This window comes from Moschus berezovskii, chromosome 7 (genome assembly GCF_049115385.1).
Source record: "Moschus berezovskii isolate FMDL1 chromosome 7, NW_MosBer_1.0, whole genome shotgun sequence".
Lineage (NCBI taxonomy): Eukaryota > Metazoa > Chordata > Mammalia > Artiodactyla > Moschidae > Moschus > Moschus berezovskii.
The window spans coordinates 118,396,124-118,417,033 of record NC_142466.1 but is presented as its reverse complement, the minus strand read 5'-3'; the positions used below and the strand labels follow the sequence as shown (position 1 = coordinate 118,417,033).

The 20,910-nt window shown below is 57.6% G+C and overlaps 1 protein-coding gene across 1 annotated transcript in view; it reads right to left on the bottom strand.

Annotated features, from left to right (window-relative positions):
- Positions 1-20,910, bottom strand: part of EIPR1 (EARP complex and GARP complex interacting protein 1) — a 63,226-nt gene that overhangs the window by 20,952 nt on the left and 21,364 nt on the right. Inside the window, exon 4 of the mRNA XM_055427809.2 lies at positions 1,711-1,867. Coding sequence (XP_055283784.2) covers positions 1,711-1,867 — 157 coding nt within the window. The remainder of the gene's footprint in view (positions 1-1,710; positions 1,868-20,910) is intronic.

The following is a 20,910-nucleotide window of genomic DNA, read 5'->3' as shown; positions in this document are numbered from 1 at the left end:
GCCTGCCGCACACGTGACCACCAGCAGCACCCCTCACCCCCACGCCCCTCCGGACTCAAGTTCGTGTGTCAGGAGGAAGCTGACTGCACTGACAACACTCCAGAGAAGGTGCATGCTGCCCCACGTGCCAGCGAGGGTGCCGGGACGGGACCCGCACACACCGCAGGCGCAGCCCCTGCCTCCACAAAACTTACGCAGCACCACCCAGCCCAGCAGCTGCCCTTGGGCACTGGGCAGGGGAACGGAGACCTGGGTGCTCACAGACTGTTCAGAGTCAGCTCACAGCAGCCCGAGGCTAAGGACCCAGAGGTACTTCCACGGGGACGCATCCACAGGCTGTCCATCCCCCTGGGTCCTCCTTGAGCAGAACTACACACACACGTGCAAACACTTCCTGGGGAGACGGGGCTGTTGACGGGGCTGCCATCTGAAACGAGCCTCCAAACAGCTCCGTGTGGGGTGAAGGGTGGCTCGGCCTTGGAGGACAGGACAGGTCCTCACACCCCTGCTGCATAGATGGCTCATCCCCTGGGCAGGAGAGATCCGCGCAGCATGGCGTGTGCTGACACCCCTCCCCCACCCCCAGGCCAACAAGCCTCCCAGGCCGCAGCTCTGCTCCCCACCTCCCACCCCCAGATGGGGAGATGGTGGAGACCAGGATCAGCCCCAGCTCCAGACGTCACCTCCTCAGAGAACCCCTCGCCAATTCGTGTCTCTTCCCTCGGGGCTCATGCACAGGGCTCACGACTCCAGGCTGCCCCCTGCCCACCCGCCCAGGTCCTGGGTAGATGTTGACACCACGACTCCCCCGAGAGAGCCTGGCTCCTGGAGGCCAGGTCCCCGGCCCCATCACCCTGGAGCCAGGTGGGGTGCGCAGCAGGTGCGGCACCCGCTGGACTAGACGCGGTTAACTGGGGGGGGCTGAGAAGGGACTGCGCACGCACACGCACACTCAGGAGTGCTACTGCATCGAGGACAGCACCTCCTGTGGTGACGTGCACACCCACCACAAGGGCACGTTCCCTCGGTCGCGTCTAGGAAACACAGCTTCTTGAGGGGTGAGCTGGGCGTGTTCTGAGGTCAGTCTGTGTGTCACCCCAGAGGCACAGCCATCCCATCACCACAGACACACGGGCAGTCACCCGCCAAGGAGCCCTGAGCAAGGCTGGTGGCGTCTCTCTGTCCTGACACTGTGTGGGACGTTTGGGGAAATAAATTCGGGACAAAGCCTCCAAGGACTTGGGACACAGCGTGACCCGCACAGGGGCATCCACTGGGTCCACAGAAAGTGACACCAGAAGCCTTCAGCCCAAGGCGACAGAGAGGTCAGTTTATGCACAGGACGGCTGAGCAGACGTGCACTTATGAGGCAGAAAGCACTGAGTGCTCAGGGCTGGCCAGCGCCTGACCGTCCTCCCGGCAGGTACCAGCAGGACTGACATGAGCGGGAAAGGTCCCGGACACAGCTCCGCTCAGAACGTGCGCAGCAGGGCCCTCAGAGACGCGTCACCTGGAGAACTGGCTCTAAACAGAGCGAAGGCAGGCTGCTGACGTGGCCTCTGCGCCCGCTCGGCACGCGGCGGCAGAGCGGCCTCTGCACACTGCGGTGGAGCAGCCTCCGCACGCACAGAATGGCCTCCGCACACGGCGGCGGCGGAGCGGCCTCTGCAGGGGGAACCTGCCCCCAGAGGTGCGCGGGGTGGGGCCTACCAGGCGGTGCTGCCGCGGGCCTCGGGCTCCAGGTGACAGAGCAGCTCCAGGGCGTGTGCAGGGCTTGAAGCATCCTCGGGGGACTCCTGGCCACCGGGCTCCAGCTCCGCGGGCATCCTCCACACGGCGGCGCAGGTCACCACTTTGCTGTCTGCAGCTGCAGGGCAGGACGAGGGAGATGTCAGCAGAGCATGCTGGCCCTCCACCCCGCAGACGGCGCCCCGCACCCCTGCCCCGAGAAACTGGACTGGCTGCGCAGCTCAAGCCCCTGCTCTCCTGCTCCCACGTCATCCTGCTGCCGAAGAAAATTTAATTTCCTCAAAATCGATTTCCTCCTGTTCTTCTTCAATAGTTCTTCAAACAAGGGAGGGAGATGGGGGCGGGGGGGCGGGGGAGAGTGGGCTGCAGCTAAAGCTATAATCACTGCGGGTGCAGAGGGTCTGTCTAAAGGCCGCATTAAACACATTTTCCCTGGAAGCCCCACAAAAGCGCCAGACTCGAGGGTGGGGGAGCACGTGTGCAGTGCTCACACATATGTGCTCGATGGTGTCAGTGGGTGTGCAGGCCCCCTGTCCGCTGAAGCCGTGAGCGCGGGCCGGGGGCCACAGGCCAAGGCCTGGCAGAGAGCAGCCCAGTGCCCGACCTAGACACAAGACCACTCTGTGGACAGAGAGGTGGGGCCCCTCTTTGCAAGGAACATGCTGGCTCCAGGTTTCTGCCCTCTAAACAAATCCTCTTTTGTGAACAGATTTTTGCAGTAAGACACAAAATAAGATGAAAAGACACAAATGAGACGAAAGAAACAGATTTAACATTTTATACGATAAAAGCTGAACCACAAACTCCTAAATACAAACTCTTCCAAAATTTGCTGTTTGGTTCTGAACAGCACATGTGCTAAACACCTTCCCCTTTAAAAATAGTCTTTAATAAATGGTAATATAACAATGAATAGGCTTCAACATCAAATCAGTAATTGGTATCAAGTGAAGAATATGAAATAATTGTAGAAAACAATACCCCATGAGTAGTAATTCCTACACAAAAATTAAGGAGGGGGGGGACCTTACCATACATTAGAAAATGTCCCACTTCTTACTACATGCAATGGTCCTTCAATCTAAACACCAAACTAATCAACCAAGAACCCCACAGCAGCAACCACATGGGAGATCCCTGGCCCCCCAGTGCCTTTATCACAACACCATTGTCACCCACAATCAAACGGTCGGCAGGAGGGTCAGGACGGCAGCCACGTGTCTCTGGTCCCAGTCGCAGCACCCTGTTCATGATCCCGACTGGGTCAGACAGAGCTGGGAACTGCAGCTTAAAGAGTCATGGCTGTTACACACAAATTCTATGTAAACACATCCACTTTTAACCATGCAAAGTAGAGCATCACAGTTTCTCTGAGCGAAATGGATTTTTTTGCTGAGATTTTAAGTTCCACAGTCTCATTGTAGAGTCCCTGGGGTTGGCAATGGAACTCCTGAAAAGAGAAAAACTAACTGAAGAGACAGCTGGTAACTGAGTTGGAAGGCAGCAGCAAAAGCCCAAAACCTTCACCCAGCAGAGGCACAGATTATTTTAACCTTCCTAAACGACAGAAAAAGGAAGTGCTACCCTGGAAACTGATGGGACCCGTGACCTGAGAACGAAACGTTGGCTGTGTGCACAAGGAATGCACCGCACAACGAGACAGCAGGTGACACGCGGCAGAAACAGCTGGTGCGCGGGAGGGACGGCCAGTGCTCCCCAGCGGAACTCCCCGGCGGAAACAGCGAGGGACGGCCAGTGCCGAACTCCCCGGCGGACGGCTCCCTCTGAGAATTCTGCTCCGGTGTCAGGAAGGCAACTCTTCCTACAGCTGCCTGCTCACCCAGCAAACGTAACTGCTGGGGGTGAGACGTTACACGCTTCCCCCTTGAGAAGAGGAACGAGACAAGAATACTCTGTGCTACCACCTCTAGTTAATCTCACACCAGAGGTCCTAACTACTTCAGCATGGCAAGAAAAGAAAAAAGCTGTAAGAACGAGAAAAGAATAAAAGTACTATTCTTTGCTAATGGTTATATGTGTAAAAAACTTAGAATCTACACACACAGACAGTAAAATATAAAGGAAAATCAGCAAACTGCTAGACACAAAGATGATATATAAAATTCAACTGGTATCTATAGAGTCCCAAAGATTTTTTAAAATAAGATTTGAAAAACTATTAATGATCTAATTAAAAAATGAAATATCCAATAATATCTCAAATGAAAGAGGTAGGAAATGCAAAACACTGCTAACAGAGCAAAGGCCTCACTAATAGGAGGGGCATACCATGTTCATAGATGGGAAACTTCTCTACTGTAAAGAGCCCTGAATCCTCAAAGTTCTGGTTGGCGCTTTTTTTTTTTGGAAGAAATGCTAAAACTTACATGGAAATGTGAATTACCTGGATGGCCAAGACAGTCATGCAGAAGAACAAAAGGATGGTTTACAATCTGGTATTAATTCACTGCTGATACCCAGTTAGATAAACAGCCCAGAGAAAGAAAATGGAATCCAGACACAGATTTCACAGAGATGGTCACCCGATTTAAAACAAAGTGACAAAATGATAGTTACTGGAGTGGACAAAGGATGGTCTTTTCAATAAAAGATGCTGGATCAGTTATGTATCCATGCGGAAAAAAAAAATAAGCTGCATTCTACTTCACAACACACCCAAAAACTAACTCCAGATAGACTGGAGACTGAAATGAGTAAGATCCGTTCCGTCGCTCAGTCGTGTCCCACTCTTTGCGACCCCGTGGACTGTAGCCTACCAGGCTTCTCCGTCCATGGGATTCTCCAGGCAAGAATACCGGAGTGGGTTACCGTTTCCTTCTCCAGGGGATCTTCCCAACCCAGGGATCGAACCCGGGTCTCCCGCATTGGAGGCAGATGCTTTAACCTCTGAGCCACCAGGGAAGCCCAATAGAACCACACAAATCTTTCTATAATTCACAGTAGAATACCCTAACTCTGGAATAGGCAAAGACTTCTTAATTGAGGCAGAAAAACCACAAATGACAAGGAAAAAAGAATGATAACAGGCTACTTTATAATTAAGAACTTCATTCACCAAAAGACATTGGACTTAATCAAAATTTAAAACTGCCACTCTTGGAAAGACTCAGCTTTAAAAATAAAGCAGAACTTGAAGAAAATATTCAGAATATATGTATCTGTATCCTGATAAAGGACTTGTATCTAATACATATAAAGAATTTCTGCAACTTAATAAAAAGACAAGTAACCCAATTTTCAAAAGCAGGCAGAAGACTGAAATCAGACATTTCACAAAAGAAAACATTTGAATGGTCAATAAGCACCAAAAAAGATGCTCAACATCAACAGTAATTGCACAACAAAACCAAAACAAGATATACTACATAACTGACAGAACAGCTAAAATCCAATATAAAGGCAGCTGGACCCCTCAAGTATTGCTGGAAAGAGTGTAAAATAATTCAAACATTCTGGAAAACATTTTGGCAGTTGAACGTCCATGTACCAGGGGACCCTGCAACCCTAGTCTCAGGAGAAGCTGTTGGGAAGCATGGCTTGTTGGTAACAGGCTTTGTGACCACTCTCTGACCCCAGCAGTTAAACCTGGCCCCAAAGCGAGAGTGGCCTGCTGGTGGTAGGTGACTGCCAGAAGCCAGGGGGCAGCAATTATCCTAATGACCAACCAGGCCAGGGTACCAGCCAAGACAGGCCAACTGGAAGACAGACAACAGGATATGTCCTCCAAAGAATAGAACAGATGGCCCTCCTCCCCTGTACCACTGGTCCCCCCACACAGAGACATGCGTCCACACAAATGCCAAAGGAAACAGGAGTGAATGAGCAGGAGGCTGAGGGGAGTCAACCCACTGAAGTCACAATTCTTCACCCAGGCCTGGGCTGGGCCAGTTTCAGACACGGGACCCACTGATGGGAATGTGGCCAGAGGCCCCACAGTCAGGACCCTGCAGTACCAGGCTGGTGTGTAACAAGACACCCCCACCCCCATCGGTCTCCAGGGACCTCCTGCTGCTTCCCTGCTGCTCACACGACAGGCAGAGGGCACACCCTGGCAGCTCAAGATTCACTGAACCCAAAGCGTCCCATGTTCCCGTTAGACTGGGGCACTGGGGGGCCAGGCTATAAATGGACAAAGCCAGGCCTGCAGAGCCACCCAGACAGGCCATTTCCACGGGGCGGACATACAGCAGGGGTAAGAGGCCCACCGCCCCGTGGCCTTTGGGGTCAGCAGGTGGAAGCCTCAGAAAGTGTCCCTCTCCCTGCCAGAGGCAGTGGAGACAGGGGCCTACTTTAAGGGTTAAGGGCATGGACAGCCGGGGTCTTGTGGACACCAGCCACGGAGCAGCTGCGCTCTGGGGGCTGGGAAGAGGACGGCACACCCTGCCCCTCCTCGCCGTGTGCACTTGAGGCTGGAGGCCAACGGTCCAGCCAGAGGCCCAGAGGAGAAGACGGGGAGACTGAGATAAGGAGCCCATCAGAGCAGATGCGGCCCACAGGGACGCAAAACGTGATCAAATGGCTGCGCACCACAGGGTCCAGGTCAGCAAGTGCCTCGCTCATGCAGGCGAGGCGCTGAAGGAGGGAGACGCCCGCGCTGCGGGGGAGTCAGTGGAAGCTGCTGGCAACAGGAGCAACCTGACCCATGTCCCCAGGAAGGCGTGGGCACATGGAGCGGGCACAGAGGCGCTCTGAGCAGGATCGCAGGCCCGGGGCGTGGAGCATGGCCAACGCTCCCACATCGGATACAACGAGGTGAACTAACGCGGAAAGAAACGAGGGCTGGAGCCTCCGAGGACCAGACCAGGACGGGCCTGGGGGACCAGTCGGGTGTGTGGACGGCCTGCTCCAGACCAGGGATGGAGGCCGGTGATTCTGAAACCAGACCGCATCTGGCGGGAAGAATTCCATCAACACGAGGCAAGTCCAAAGCCCCTTACTGAAAGACAAACACCAGAACCGTCCTGAGGAAGAGACCAGAGAGCCACCAGGTCCGGGGCCCACGGGAGGCGCCTGCCGACATCACCCACCCGAGAGACGGGCAGGGCTGCAGAGTGCTGTCAGGGTGCGCTCTCGGCCCAAGGAACACGGCAGGCGTCATCGAAACTCTCCACGGCAGCAGAGGCGGATGAAATGGAAGGTAAACAGTGCTAAATGAGAGATGCTGGAGGTATACCCATCGAGACTCACAAATTGGCTCTGAAAGTCTGAGGGTTTCCATATCTGTATGGATCTCAACTGAGCATTCAACACACATCCACCAGCTATCAAAGAAACCAAGGTGCTCTTAAGAAGGAAAACCCAATCTTTAGAAGGAAAATGCTGTAATGACCACCGAGGCGTTCTTCTTTTATCTCTGTTTTCAAAGCGACCCTGAAGTCAGGCCCCGCACTGTAACTGCTGGAGTTACTGCTCCACTCTGGGGACCGGGAGGCCCCCACCCCACACCCCGTGGACAGGGCCTTCTCCTACCAACCCATTCTTCACCGCAGGTTCAGACCCACAGACGACCCAGCGCAGGCGGCTCCCCACCACACCCCTCATTCTCAGATGAGGGGACCGAAGCCCAGGGACCCAACCCCCCACCCTCGGCTCACGGGACTCATTCGCACCAGTCCAAAGCCAGTCGAAGCCTCCTGGCTTGGGAACAGCCTGGCACTCTGAAAGGGAAAACGTGCGCTGTGAGCTGTGTCTCGAAGGCCCACCTGATGCCAGCCTTTTACACGTAACACTCGATCTGAAGGCACTTAATGAGATAAAAAGGTAATCGGGCAAATGGATGCAAAGAGCACCCTTGAAGCTGCCAAATGCACTCACGCAGGGCGCGGACTGCGGTGGGAATCAGGAGTCCAGGCTTCGCAGACTCAGAGGAGATTAGCACCTGTGTAAGCCTAAGCAAAGCCCAGCCAGGGATACAGTCTGATCCGCAGCCGCGGGGGAAGAGGCTTCCGTGGGGCGCGGTGACTCAGAATCCGAGGCTATTTTCAGAGACTTCTGCCGGCTGACATGGGCTGAGCAGGATGGACGAGGTGGGATCCGGCTGAGCTGGTGTAACCCGGCTGGCCCGCCAGTGCCCAGGGAGGTGCCCGCCACACCTCCCCAGCAGCCCTGGTGAGGAACAAAGGTCAGACAGGTATCTGTCCCAGAGGTGGGAACCCTGCACCCCGAGATGCCTGAGGGGGGGCGGGCGATGCCTCGGCAGGAGCAGGGTTGGGGGACAGGACGTGAGCGCCGACAGGCACAGGCAGGAAGCACGCCTGTCTTGGGCTCTGGCCGCGCAGAGGAGACAGGAGGTGGGCCAGGTCCTCCAGCACCTGGTGGGTGTGACCACAGACTCGGGACCAACCGGGTGGGACCTGCCCTGAGCCCCCACGGTGGAGTCACTGCCCCACTCGGCTCCTGAGACGGTTCACAGGCCAGAGCCCTGCCTTCCGGGAGACCTGGGTTCCCTTGAGGAACGACCCCATAGCAGCACCCCGAGAACGTCCTGTAGGTTTTCCCCTGAGAAGCCAGCCACTCCCGGGGCAGCGGTGGCAGGAGGAAAAGGCCCCATGAGAGCTGATGCAGTCGCTGCCCAGCACATCACACCCCGTCTCACCGTCAGACCCACACACAGCGGCCCGGGCCCCATCTCAGAGGGCCGGCAGGCACTGTGTGCAGACTCCAGATGGTACAACGGGAAGGGGGTGGGGTCCCCACCCCTCCAGGGACAGCAGAGCCGGTGGGGCAGGAAGGGGCGCGTCCATAGGGCGGGGGAACGGAGCACGTCTGGGGGCCCCTGGGATGCGGAGCTTCCTCACCTGCGCTGAACCCATGGGGCACCTGCAAGGCAGCAGAAGGTTCCAGGAGGCGGCTCCCCGGGCCGGTGAGGCCGCTGTCCCGCATGCTGCTCTCCCAGATGCGAGGCGCTGCGGGCGTGCACAGCGGCCAGCCCAGCAGGGCGGGCGGATCCCGACCCACAGCGCCTCCTCCCGGTGCCCCTGCCACAGCCACCGACCCAGGCGGGGGGCTGCCTGTCTCGGGGGCCCACCAGAGGACGGGGCTGCTTTTAAAGGAGACGCAGAGGCGACGGGAAGGGCCTGAGAAGGGCCCACATGCCCACAAAGCTGGGATGCCGCCTTCCGCGCACTGCCGTCTCAGCTCTGGAGGCGCCGGCTGCAGCCTGCTCTGTGACAACCACGCGGCTGCCTGGGCACCTCCCAGGCCTTCCCGGTGGAGGGGTCTGGGCACTGCAGGGGGACAGGCTCTGCAAGGGGTCCCGTGAGTGGTGTGGGGCCAGGTGTCTGGAGAGCTTGACCCCCCGTGGGCCAGAACCCTCATCCCTCCAGGCCCCCGCTGCCTCCAGCTGGCAGCGACCTTTCCGTGGCCTCCCAGCCCGGAGCCCCGGCTGCCCACCCCAGCCAGCCTGCTGGCCCTTCCTCAGTCCTGCGTCACCCCGACACCCAGCCAGCTGGAGCCAAGTGACCCCAAAGGCAAGGGTGCACACCCACAATCTCACTCACCACAGAGCTCCAGCCCGGCCCTGCGCCTCCGGCTCTGCAGGGACCACCCTCATCCTTACTCCTGAGACCCCCGGGGACATTCACAGCCGTAGCTGGACTCCACGTGGCTCCAGCACCATCCTGACTCCCCGAGTCTGTCCAGCAGCACCCGTGGGTGGCACTGAGCAACCACAGGGACACTCCCAGGCTGCCTGCCTCTCGCCCCGCAGCCCTTATGCTGGCGCCTGGCAGAGAGCAGGTCAGGGCCAGCCAGGGCCCCCTCCTGACTGCCAACCCTGCAGCTCTGTGGGGCAAGGCTGCTCCGAGGCCTCACCCTCCAGCAGGCCCGCTGCAGACCCCAGAGAGCTCTGCCCTTCTCTGACCCGACTTCCTACAGACACAGCGCCTTTCAGGGACCCGTGCCCTGACATGCGTGTGCATGTCTGGTCCAGCGCCCCGAGACCTGCCACCCAGGACCTCCTCCTAGTGTTGGACCCTGACACCTGACTTCAAACGCGCACCATCGGAGCCCACAGACAGTCATGGCTGCGGCGCTGGCTCCTGGCGGGTATGCGCGCTGCCAGGCGGGGACAGAGCCAGCTGGCTCAGGTCGCCGTTGCCCAGGGAATGGTCACTGCAGTGTGCGCCCTCCGCAGGCGCAGGGAACCCCGCTGGTGCCCATTACTGCTCTCAGGGCGATGGGCCAGCACCAGTTCAGAAGCCTGACTCTGCCCGCGACATGTGCAGGCTCATCTCGGAGCCTGACGAGCGGACACAGCACCCCTCACTGGCCCAGCAAAGCACGGAGCAGAGAGAAGGAGCCATCTCTGGGCCAGCCCAGCAAAGCACGGAGCAGACAGAAGGGGCCATCTCTGGGCCGCACACCCCCACCAACTAGAAACGAGCTCACAGTCCTGGAACGACCGACCATCGTCTTTTTCCTGGGAATGCTCCTCCTTCCTTCCTCACTTTATTTTGCTGAGAGCGGCTCGAAGTGCAGGACATGGAGGAGGGGTTCCAAAATACAAAAGTCAGAGACCAACTTAAACCACGCCTGTGTGATCATCAGTCTTTTTTAAATGAACAGGGTCACTGTTTGGAAATTCTGGATCTTTCCATGAAACATACACACACACACACACACACACACACACACACACACGTTACTCGGAAGGTTTGGTAACATTTTACATATTTACAGTCCTTTCTCCTGGACAAGCTTCAAGTGCTTGGATCTTTGCAAAGCCCAAAGGCAGCTGAAGTCAGTCACACTGTGCGATTTTCATGCTGAAAAGCTTCTGACGGGGAGGGCTGAGAAGCGGGCAGGTGCGGGGGAGTGTCCGTGTGGTGAACCCAGGTAACACTCCCTGCTGACACCTGACCTGACCCTCCTCCCCTGCAAGAGGTGACAAGGTGGGGAGGGGCTGGGTGGACGGATCCGAGTCCGCAGATGTGGTCGCGGGAGACAGGCCTGCCCGCGCTCACTGCCCGCAGGCGTGCCATCCACCCACCCCTGCGCTCACTGCCCACAGGCTGTCACCCACCTGCCCCGTCGCCCCGGTCCCACGGGCTCCAGGCTCCGCCCCCACCACAGGCAGCCCGCCACAGGAAGCATCGCCTGAGTGCTGCTCTCAGGAGTGTGGCTCCTGCCTTGAGCCTCCCTCTCGGCGCGGGGAGCCACCAAGAGAGCTGAGTAAAAGCGCCGCCCGACTTCCCGAAAGCAGAGGACGACCAGGAAGGCCCTTCCCACGGGGACGAGCTCCGCTCTGCCCCTCCCCCGGCCCTGCCCAGGCCGCCGGCCTCCACGCTGTGCCCCGAGGCCTCTCCTGAAACCGTTCTTGTCCCTCCCCAGCAACGGTTTCTCCGAAACCCTGGACACGCAGCCTCGGGGTGGAAGCACAGGACCCCACCAGCTCCCAGGGGGCCTGCCAGTGTCCCCCCCACCAGGGCTTTGTCCCCCATCAACTCTGACGCGAGTAGAGAGAAGATCTCGAAGCTGAGTGTAGACAGTAAGGACCCGCAGCAGAAGAGGGCCCACATGACCCGGATTCCTCGCTGGAAAAGCGGGGCATTCTTCTCCAACTGCTCTTCGACCTCTGCTAAGTGACACACAGGTCCCATAAAACACAGACCATGACCTCGACCCCAAACAGGAAGGGAGCTCAAACACCGAATCTGAAGCAGATCTGGGGACCCTTCAGTAGTTTCAGAAATTGTCATTAAAGTTACCCAACTTCTCTGAAAATAGATGATGGTGAACAGCAGACGGTGCGGCTGGGAAAAGGGCTGCCAGGGTGTCTGGGAAGTCCTTCTCCCTCTCTGACCAGCAGCATCAAGCAGATGGCGGCCATCAGTGATGCAGGGACACTACTGTGAAAAACCAAAGTGCTCCCATTACAAAGCCAGGCCATGGCCAGGTTCTTGGAAGAAGAGATGCTGACTGGAAACGTCGCTAAGCAACAGGGCCCGCCTCCGCTCCCCTCCCCGCCCTCCCTCAGGGTCCTCAAGTGTCACTCCTGGACCCTCAGCCACGTCCGGGTGGCAGACACTTGAGTCCAAACGTGAAGATTCCAGGGGCAATCCTCACCATCTCGGAGAAAAGCTTCCACTGAAAACTGGGTCAGACACTGCAGGACGGCGGATACACACCCCGCCTTGGAGCCTGACCTCTAAAAACAAACTCATCTTACTCCAAACACACAGCAGCAGACCCTGCGCTTGTGGAAAGTCTACTGGGGGTGGGGGCTTCTCAAAGGAGGGCCCAGGGCCTTCCACCAGCCCTCCTCTTACAGGAAGCGAGTGGCTGAGGGGGGCACTCACAGAACGCAGCCTGGACATCCCTCAAAACCACCGCATGGACGGCAGCAGCCACCCTGCCGCGGCCGCAGTGCGCTCCCCTCACAACCCCCCAACACACACCATCTCCCGGACCAGACGCCGTGCTCCACGCCCAGGATTCCCACCCAGGCTCACTCTCTGCCGCGCTCACTGCCTGCGGGGCTCTCTTCCCAGGACAGAACTGTCTATTCCATCTCCCCACCTCCTGGCAAGGGAGGCTGGAGTCAGGCCCCTGCGGCCGTCCTCCCTGGCCTCTGGGCACCCACTTTCTGCCTCCCTTCTCAGCTACCCTGAGGCCACTCCAGCCTTCTATCTGGCTTTAAACAAAGGACGCCAGTCTCAGAATGTCCCTTCCTTCCATGTGGACAGTGGGAAGGAGAACTGACATGACCCAGAGACCCAGGTCCACCCCCACAACCAAACAGGAACCTGGGGAAGAGATGGAGGCCCAGGAGGCGGGCGAGGGCTGAGAGTGCCCTGGGTGCTGACGTCCTAGCCGGGACACCGAGGGTCATAAGGAAGAACCTCTGCGTTCCGTCACAGGTTCATCATAAAAAGATGCTGCCTCCAGGTTTCAGTTATCCGTAATGGCCCATCTCCGGGAACCCTGCTCCCAGGTAATGAACATGAAGTGAGCTTGGTTTAGCTCACAGGAATTCTCTTGACCACCTGTGAACGGCTCCAGGAGGAAGAAATTCACACATTCCTCCGGTGGCCCGAAGCGGAGGAGGAAGCATCTGACTTTATTCCATCCCCTTTTAGTATAAAAGCAGCAGGAATTCTGACTCCGGCAAGATGGTTCCTTGGGGGACACAAGCCCACCACCTTTTGTCTGCTGGCTCTCTGTGTAAAGCCGCTATTCTCTGCCCCGCCAGCTCGTCTCTCCATCATCAGCCTGTCGTGCAGCAAGCAGAGAGAGCCTGGACTCGTAACAGCAGGGCATGGAACCAGCCCCCCACCCTCACTGCAGGCAGGCGCTGCAGGCTCAAGGCTGGTCCCCAGCGGGGCCAGCGCCTCGGCTTTCAACCCGCAGAGATGCCGATGGCACCTCCTTTTCAGTGGTAGGTCACCCGCCTCCCCACAGCCCGCTGACCGGATGCAGGACACGCTTCCCTGTCCAGCGCTGAACCCGAACTGCTCCTCATCCAGGCTCCCCGGCGTCCCACCCCCACAATCAGGGCCAAGGCCAGGGCTCTCCTGACACAGGGCATCACACACACCAGAGGCCCCGGCTGGCACGTCCACCCTCTGCCCCACAGCTGGGTGCAGATGGGGGAGGCTGAGAGAGCCTGTTCTCCTCAAGCTCTGGACATGCAGAGCAAGCAGCAGCTGGACAAACACCCGTGGGACAGATGGATGCATGCGCCTCCCTCCCCCGCCGTGTGTCCCACTGTCCTGAGAGACGAGCCTGCCAGGCCCTCCAGAACCCAGGTCACCAGCCTCCCGCCCACACAGCAGCCCAGCCGCGTCCCGTTCCCTAGACTCTTGCACGCTGCCCAGCTCAGGCCCTCAGCAGGCCCTGGAGCAGGAGTCTCCCAGACCTGTGCACACGTGTGACATGCACACACGCTCTGGAGTCTCCCAGACCTGTGCACACGTGTGACACGCACACACGCGCGCTGTAGTCTCCCAGACCTGTGCACACGTGTGACATGCACACACGCGCTGTCCGCTCTCCTGCAGGCGCTCAAACTCCCCCTTGTTGTCGCGCAGCCTGCCCCAAGGCCACACCCAGCCTCACAGGACCCAGGCCTCTCCTGCTGCACCTCCGGATGCTCTCCTCCACAGGATCTGTATTTACACCCAAGTGTGAGCCAGTGCCCACCCCCAGGTCTAGACCTGGGCCGGCAGGTGGAAACGGCCCAGGACAGAGCCGAGTGGTCATCGTCACATCACATCAGAGATGCAAAACCCGTCTTTAAACACATAAGGATAGAAAGCGACTACCCATACAGTGAAGGTGCTTTATGTCACTAACACGTGTTGGGTGGGTGGGGGTGGGGGGGTCAGACTGCAATTGAAAAGTCAGACGTTCCCAGGGACCTGGAACACAGTCACGACCACAGCAATTTACTCCGGCTGACGCCTCTGGGAGTGTTTCCTAAAGGGTGTTAACTCCGACTCAGGCTTCGAGACACGGGCTGCCACCTGGCCGTCCATGATGAATCTGGCCCCAGGGTTTGCCCAGGAGGAAGGTGATGGAGGTGAGGGCGATGGAGGCGAGGGCGAAGCAGGCCCAGGGAAGGCGGGGACAGAAAGGGAACAAGATGCAGCCCATGTCCCCCTCCTTCTGTGACCAGCCAGGCTAAAGTCCACCGGACCACGTGTCTGTTTCTGCCACAAGAGGGACATGGAGGAAGCCCATCTCGTCCCCTCACGCTACAGGCCAGGCCAGGCAAGGGGGCTCCCGGGGAAAGCACCCAGGCCTGGGGAACCTCTCCATCCTCGGGGAGCCAGCCCTCCACTTTCCAGTCAGGACAGAAAGGAGACCTGACCTTCAGCTTCTCTCGAGTCCCTGAGACTCCCTGGCTTCGATTAAGGTGCTCGGTGGCCCTGAACCCTGTCTCCACGTGGAGGACTGAGCACCCGCCGGGAGTGAGTGCCAGTGCCCGCAGCGGTGGGGATGACTGGGGCAGGGGGCGCAGCTCAGGGAGAGCTCACAGTCACACGCAGCGTGACCACAGACACTTGGAGGTCAAGAATTCAATTTTTTTGTAATTAGGATTCTCATGGAGGCAGAATGGGACGGCGTCTTATGTGAACAGCGCACAGTTCATTACATACCTGAATGCCTTCTCTGTATCTGAGTCTGCTGGGCCCTGAATATTTATCATTTGTAACCTTTCTGCTTTCAAAGGGGAGCTAGGAAAGATAGCTGCCTGCTAAATGCATTATGATATAGATCAAAATAATACGACAAAAAAGGTCTATTTTTTAAAGTTTTACCGAAGTATTTACAATGTAACCTCCATTAGGACAACAGGTTTAAAAATGACCAGCTGCACTCGCACAGCTTTTGCCAAGATGACGACCCTAGCAAGGAAAGGCAGAAGCAATGCCTATTTCTTCATAAAGAAGAAAGTCTGCACCCCCTCCAAGTTCCTGCACTGAAATCCCAGCCCCCAGTGCAACGGTGTCAGGAGGGGGCCCTTTGGGAGATGTCAGGTCGTGAGCGGAGCTGCGTGATGGGGCTGGTGCTCCTGAAAGAGACCGTGCGTCCCTTCACCCTGAAGGCACTGTCGGGGGTGACGAAGCCGGTCCTCACCGGTTGGGTTCCACTCGAAGATAATTACCTCCATCTTGAGCTCGCCTTCTGGGATCAACCCAGCTCCTAGCAACACACAGGGGAACTCGATGGAGAGAGATCTTCTCCCTCTACAGGCAGAGGCGGGGGTCCCTCAGACCCTGAGGAGAGCAGGTCTTCTCCCTCCACAGGCAGAGGAGGCTCATCAGGCCCCATGAGCAGGCCTGCGCCCACGGCTGGCCGACGGACTCTCCAAGCAGGCCGCTGGGTCGGAGGAGGCGCTCGCCCCTTCCAGCTGGGGCAGCCGTTTCACCTGGGGGCTCATGATGCATATACTGGCCCTCAGGTGAACACAGCTGAACCACGTTGGATTAAAAACCAACTCTCAGGAAAGTATTTCTGGTCGTGTTATATCAGTTTGAGAGTTCACGTCTAGGCGTGCTAGAGAAGAGTCCCAGGGGACTTTCTCACGCGGCTCCGGAGTCCACACAGCCACACAAAACCTCCAGAGTGGAAGGGAGGAGAAGAGCCCCCGCAGAGAATATCTGCGTGGCGACAGAGGGAGACGCTGGAGCTAGGCATTGGGAAACTTCTGGGCCCGCAGTAAAAGAACCAATTCCCCTGAACCCGACCAGCCCTGGATCCGACGCGGGTGCTCTCAGGGTGTCTGGAGGAGGGAGCCCCTGCCTGACGCCCGGCCCCCGTTCAGGGAGCAGGATGGCCCTGCCCTCTCAGGTCACAGGGAGAGCTCATCTTCAAAAGGGAAAAACAAACATCAACACGCTAGGAGGATGTGTTTGGTTTCCAGTCACTCACAGAAAGGAGCCACTGCAACGTGCGTAGTAAACGGTGAAGTGTCGCCTCCCAGGCGCCCCTCGGAAGGTGCCCTCCTCCGGATCCGGGCCCCCCTCCCTGCCCCGGGGTCCCCTCTCTGTCCCCCATCTTGTCTGTGTGGCCTCTGAGCACACGGACGGGCCGCAGGAAGCGAGCGCGACGACTGGCACGGGAGGGAGGGAGGAGGGCCGTCCAGCAGGGGCAGGCCTGCGCCTCGGCCGGGCGGCACCACCAGGACAGCTGGCGCCGGGCCTGCGGCCCGCCTCTGACCTCCCCCACCAGCCCCCGCCCGAGGCACCACCGCTGCGGGGGTACCAGGTAGGGCCTGTCCTCCCCGCCCAACCGCGAGCTCCAAGCAGGCCGGGGTCTCCTCCCCACAGGGCAAGGGGCACACAGCATGCAGGCGGCGGGCACATGGGGTCCTGGGCGGCCCAGTGAGAATGGAAACAGGCTGGGCCTCCAAGTCACCCCTGCAGACCCGGGGTGGTAACTGGAGGTGACGCAGCTCCTGGCACAGCGCACAGCCCTCGGGCCTCAGCTGCATCCACAAAGCTGCCTCCATCGATTAAAAGTGGAGACGACTTTAGGATGCGTGACTTTAGGGGAATGAGAGGGCGCGTCAGTTGTGACGAGAACTGGGCCCTGTCTGGTTGTTGAGGGCAGTGCTGGAAACATACCAGGGACTAGCCTGGTGGCAGCGTCAAAGAACAAACCCACCGCAGTGCCGGGACCCGCTCCCCACTGGAGGCCACGGCACTGCGGCCACCCGGCCCGCCACCCCCAAAGCTGACGGCTCTGCAGCCCCCACACCGGCGACCCCACTGTCCTCTCGTGTGGCCACCTCTGACCCGAGGAGCCCAGGTCACGTGCTGTGTCCCAGCCGCAAGGGAAACTGGAAACTTGATTTATTTCCATAAGGACTAATAACAAACAGGACTAGTAACCTAGGAATTTCCCCCAAATACAGGAAGAAAATTCAAAACATGATGAGGCGCCCCAGATAAGTCCCTGACTACATTTCTGAGTGATCTGCCCTGGGCTTGAGGGAAACTTCCAGGGAATCCCGGAAGGGCTCCGCCCATCACACCACCTGACAGAAGTGTGCTGAAAGAGGTGACCAACGAGTGTGAGATCCATCTGGGCAAACAGCTCCTGCTTGATTTTAAATGGATGGTTTTTAAATCTTATATAACTACATCAGACTGACTAATGAAGAATAATTATCATGAAACCCCATTACTCAAAACCAACCTGCAGAAATGGTTTCATGGTTTAAGAAGGAGACTTTCTGAATTGTCACACTTTTCCTGTTTTTCTAACTGTAACTCTGTAGGGAATGAGTACCATCCCCAAGCACAGAGGTAAGGACATCAACTGGAATGGCTGAAGTGGCCCCAGGCCGTGGCGGGGAGAGGGCAGAGGGCACCTCAGGTAACGCGGTGCAGAGGGAGGAACACTTAAGAAACTAAATTCCTATTCTTTAATCAAAGGCAAAATAAAAAACAAAAACAATACAAACAAAAGTATATACACGTATAGAAAATGACACAGCTGATGTCAACGTCTATCAAGAAAGTCTTGAGATAATTACATTTCTTCACCGAAGAGGGCAGAGAGACCTACATGGAAGGTTTCTGCACTTCTCTAGGAGCAGACTTGAAAAGTCACGTATGTAAAGCAAACACCGAGAAAACGATACAAAGCAGCACATTCAGAAACATCATAAATAAATGAAGTAACCCGCGGGAAGGTAAGGAAGGGACGGTGATGAGAAACGAAGGGAAGACACAGAAAACAGACAACAAAATGGCCGCTTCAGCCCCCAACACACACAATTTAAACATAAACAGTCTGAAAGTGAAAGTTGGCCGCTCAGTTGTGTCCAACTCTTTGTGACCCCACAGACTGTAGCCCACCAGGCTCCTCTCTCCATGGAATTCTCCAGGCAAGAATTCTGGAGTTGGTTGCCATGTCCTGATCCAGGGGATCTTCCCAACGCAGGGATCAAACCCAGGTCTCCCCCACTGCGGGCAGACTCTTTACTGGCTGAGTCACCAGGAAAGCCTTAACACGCCCTTAACTTAAAACATGAACAGTCTAGATACACCAATTAAAAGAGAGCAGCAGGATTCATTAAACACACACACGCTCCAACAATAAACTGTTAGCAAAACAGCTCACCTCCAAAAGCGCAGGGCATCCTGGGTAAGAGCGGAGCTGGGGGCTCCCCTGCGGCCGCCGCCTGCCCAGGCCCAGGACAGACGCCTTCAGGGGGCCCACACCCCCTTCTCATCTAATGACACCCAGGCTGTCTTTAACAGGAGAACAGCAGTGGTGGAGGCAACCCAGGAGAGGATCAGGGAAGACAGAAAGCATCAGCACAGACACACCTCCGGAGAAGTCTACTCCCCTGACCTGATCGGCACAGGGAAGCTCTAGAACATTCCGTCTTTAGCAGAGCCCCCACCTTTCCCGACACACACAGCCCGGTGCGCGGTGGTGGAGGGAACAGGCTGGCTCAGGACAGACAGACGGTGACAGGCAGGCAACTGAAGAATGCTTGAGGAGGAGGGATGAGCATGACAATCAGCCAGAGAACTGGCAGCAAGCAGAGGAGAAGGGCAGCGTGGGGCAGGTCACCGAGGACGCGGGCAGGTGGGACCGCCCCTTACCGGGCACCCAAAGCCCACAGTTACACTTCCTGCTTCACAGACACAGACAGGCCCAGGAGGGCCCCTAAATGCTCCAGGTCAGGGGAAGACAGCGGGCCAGGACAGGCTCCCAGCTGCTCTGGGCTGGTGGTGAAGCCAAAAGAGAGCCTGCGTCTGTGCTTTAAAAAAAAATCTGTTGTAGGAGTCAAATTACAGAGGTCAAGGTGAGACCTGAAAGCCCAAGCTGGGGCCTGGGCAGGAGAGAGGAGACGGGAGGTGGGGGGAGGAGCAGGGGGCGAGGCCAGAAAGAGGTCAGCACGTGCATCTGACCCTCACCCCTCACCCTGGGGTCTTCATCAGCGGGCCTAAGCGCCCCTCAGGCTTCAGCTCATTCCCACCCACCCACCCAGTCCCAGCAAGACCTTGGGCCACCCCCAAACTGCACGCCTGACCATGGGCCTGAGAGACGCTGGGCCCAGGACGGCGCAGCGGCCCTTAGTCTGCCAGGCCGTCGTCCTCAGCTCACTGTGGAGGGAGCTGGCAGACACGGCAGCAGTATTTCACCACCACCGCTCTGTCAGCGCTTCCCTGCTCTCATTTCCCGAGGACCCTGCGCCGGCGTGATCTACCGTCTTCCTGACATTTCACCTCTGCTGCTGAAAAATTCATCTGGTCCTGATGTGGGCTGCTCTCCCCCGCACGCGGGGGCACCAGATTGATTCCGCTGCCACTCACCCAGCCTTCCCAGGGTCGCGGGAGGCGCGGAGCCCGCCGCCAATTGGATGGGAGCCTCTAAAAGCCCCAACTCATCGCCCCTATGTGCATCCTTTTACCTTTGTTCTCCATCTTGAGTTCAACTTTAAAAAAAAAAAAGGGCATCTGTTCGTTTTCCTGAAATTTCACCAGCACGCGGAGATTTTTCTCATTTTCAGGTACTTGCACCGTTCTTTAAAGACTATTTTCACAGGATTTTATGTCTGGCGAGTCACAGGACCACAGAGTGACATGAGTGAACCTGACAGAAGCAGGAGCAGGATTTCCTACGGTCAGGGCTCCCTCCTCCGCCCCTTTTCGTCCCTCTGGGATCTGATCCCGAAACCGCCTGGCTGGGGCGGCTCGGGTGCATCACTCCTGCCTGCCCTTCCAGTGGCTGCTTCTAACCCCCAGCCTCTCCCGGGGAAGTCCTGCTCTTGCCGGGGGCCCAGAGCACACGGTGGTCACCGCCCAGGCCCAGCTGTCCACAGATGCATACACAGCGCCTGCCCCGACCACCCCCTCCAGCACCGCGTTTAGCCTGGGGGCTACCAGCGCCACCCGGCTCCTCCGGAGCCGGTTAAGGGGCGGGCCCAAGCCACGCCCACCAAAGCCACGCCCCCACCGGACTCTCAAAGGTCCCTCCCCCTCAGGCCACGCCCCCGCCAGGCTTTCCTTCTAGCCACGCCTCCCCATGGCGGCCCTCAAGGCCACGCCCCTTACCAGCCACGCCCCCTTTCCTTCTAGCCACGCCTCCCCGCGGCAACCCTCAAGGCCACGCCCTGCCTGGCCATGCCCCCTTCCACATCCCAAACAGTGTCATCAAAATAGGAGGCAGGCCTTCAAGGTCTCAGTTCAGTTCAGTTCAGTTCAGTCGCTCAGTCGTGTCCAACTCTTTGCGACCCCATGATCACAGCACGCCCGGCCTCCCTGTCCATCACCAACTCCCGGAGTTCACTCAAACTCATGTCCACGGAGTTAGTGATGCCATCCAGCCATCTCATTCTCTGTCGTCCCCTTCTCCTCCCGCCCCCAACCTTTCCTAGCATCAGAGTCTTTTCCAGTGAGTCAACTCGTCGCATGAGGTGGCCAAAGTATTGCAGTTTCAGCTTTAGCATCAGTCCTTCCAATGAACACCCAGGACTGATCTCCTTTAGAATGGACTGGTTGGATCTCCTTGCAGTATAAGGGACTCTCAAGAGTCTTCTCCAGCACCACAGTTCAAAAGTATCAATTCTTCAGCGATCAGCTTTCTTCACAGTCCAACTCTCACATCCATACATGACCACGGGAAAAACCATTGCCTTGACTAGACGGACCTTGGTTGGCAAAGTAATGTCTC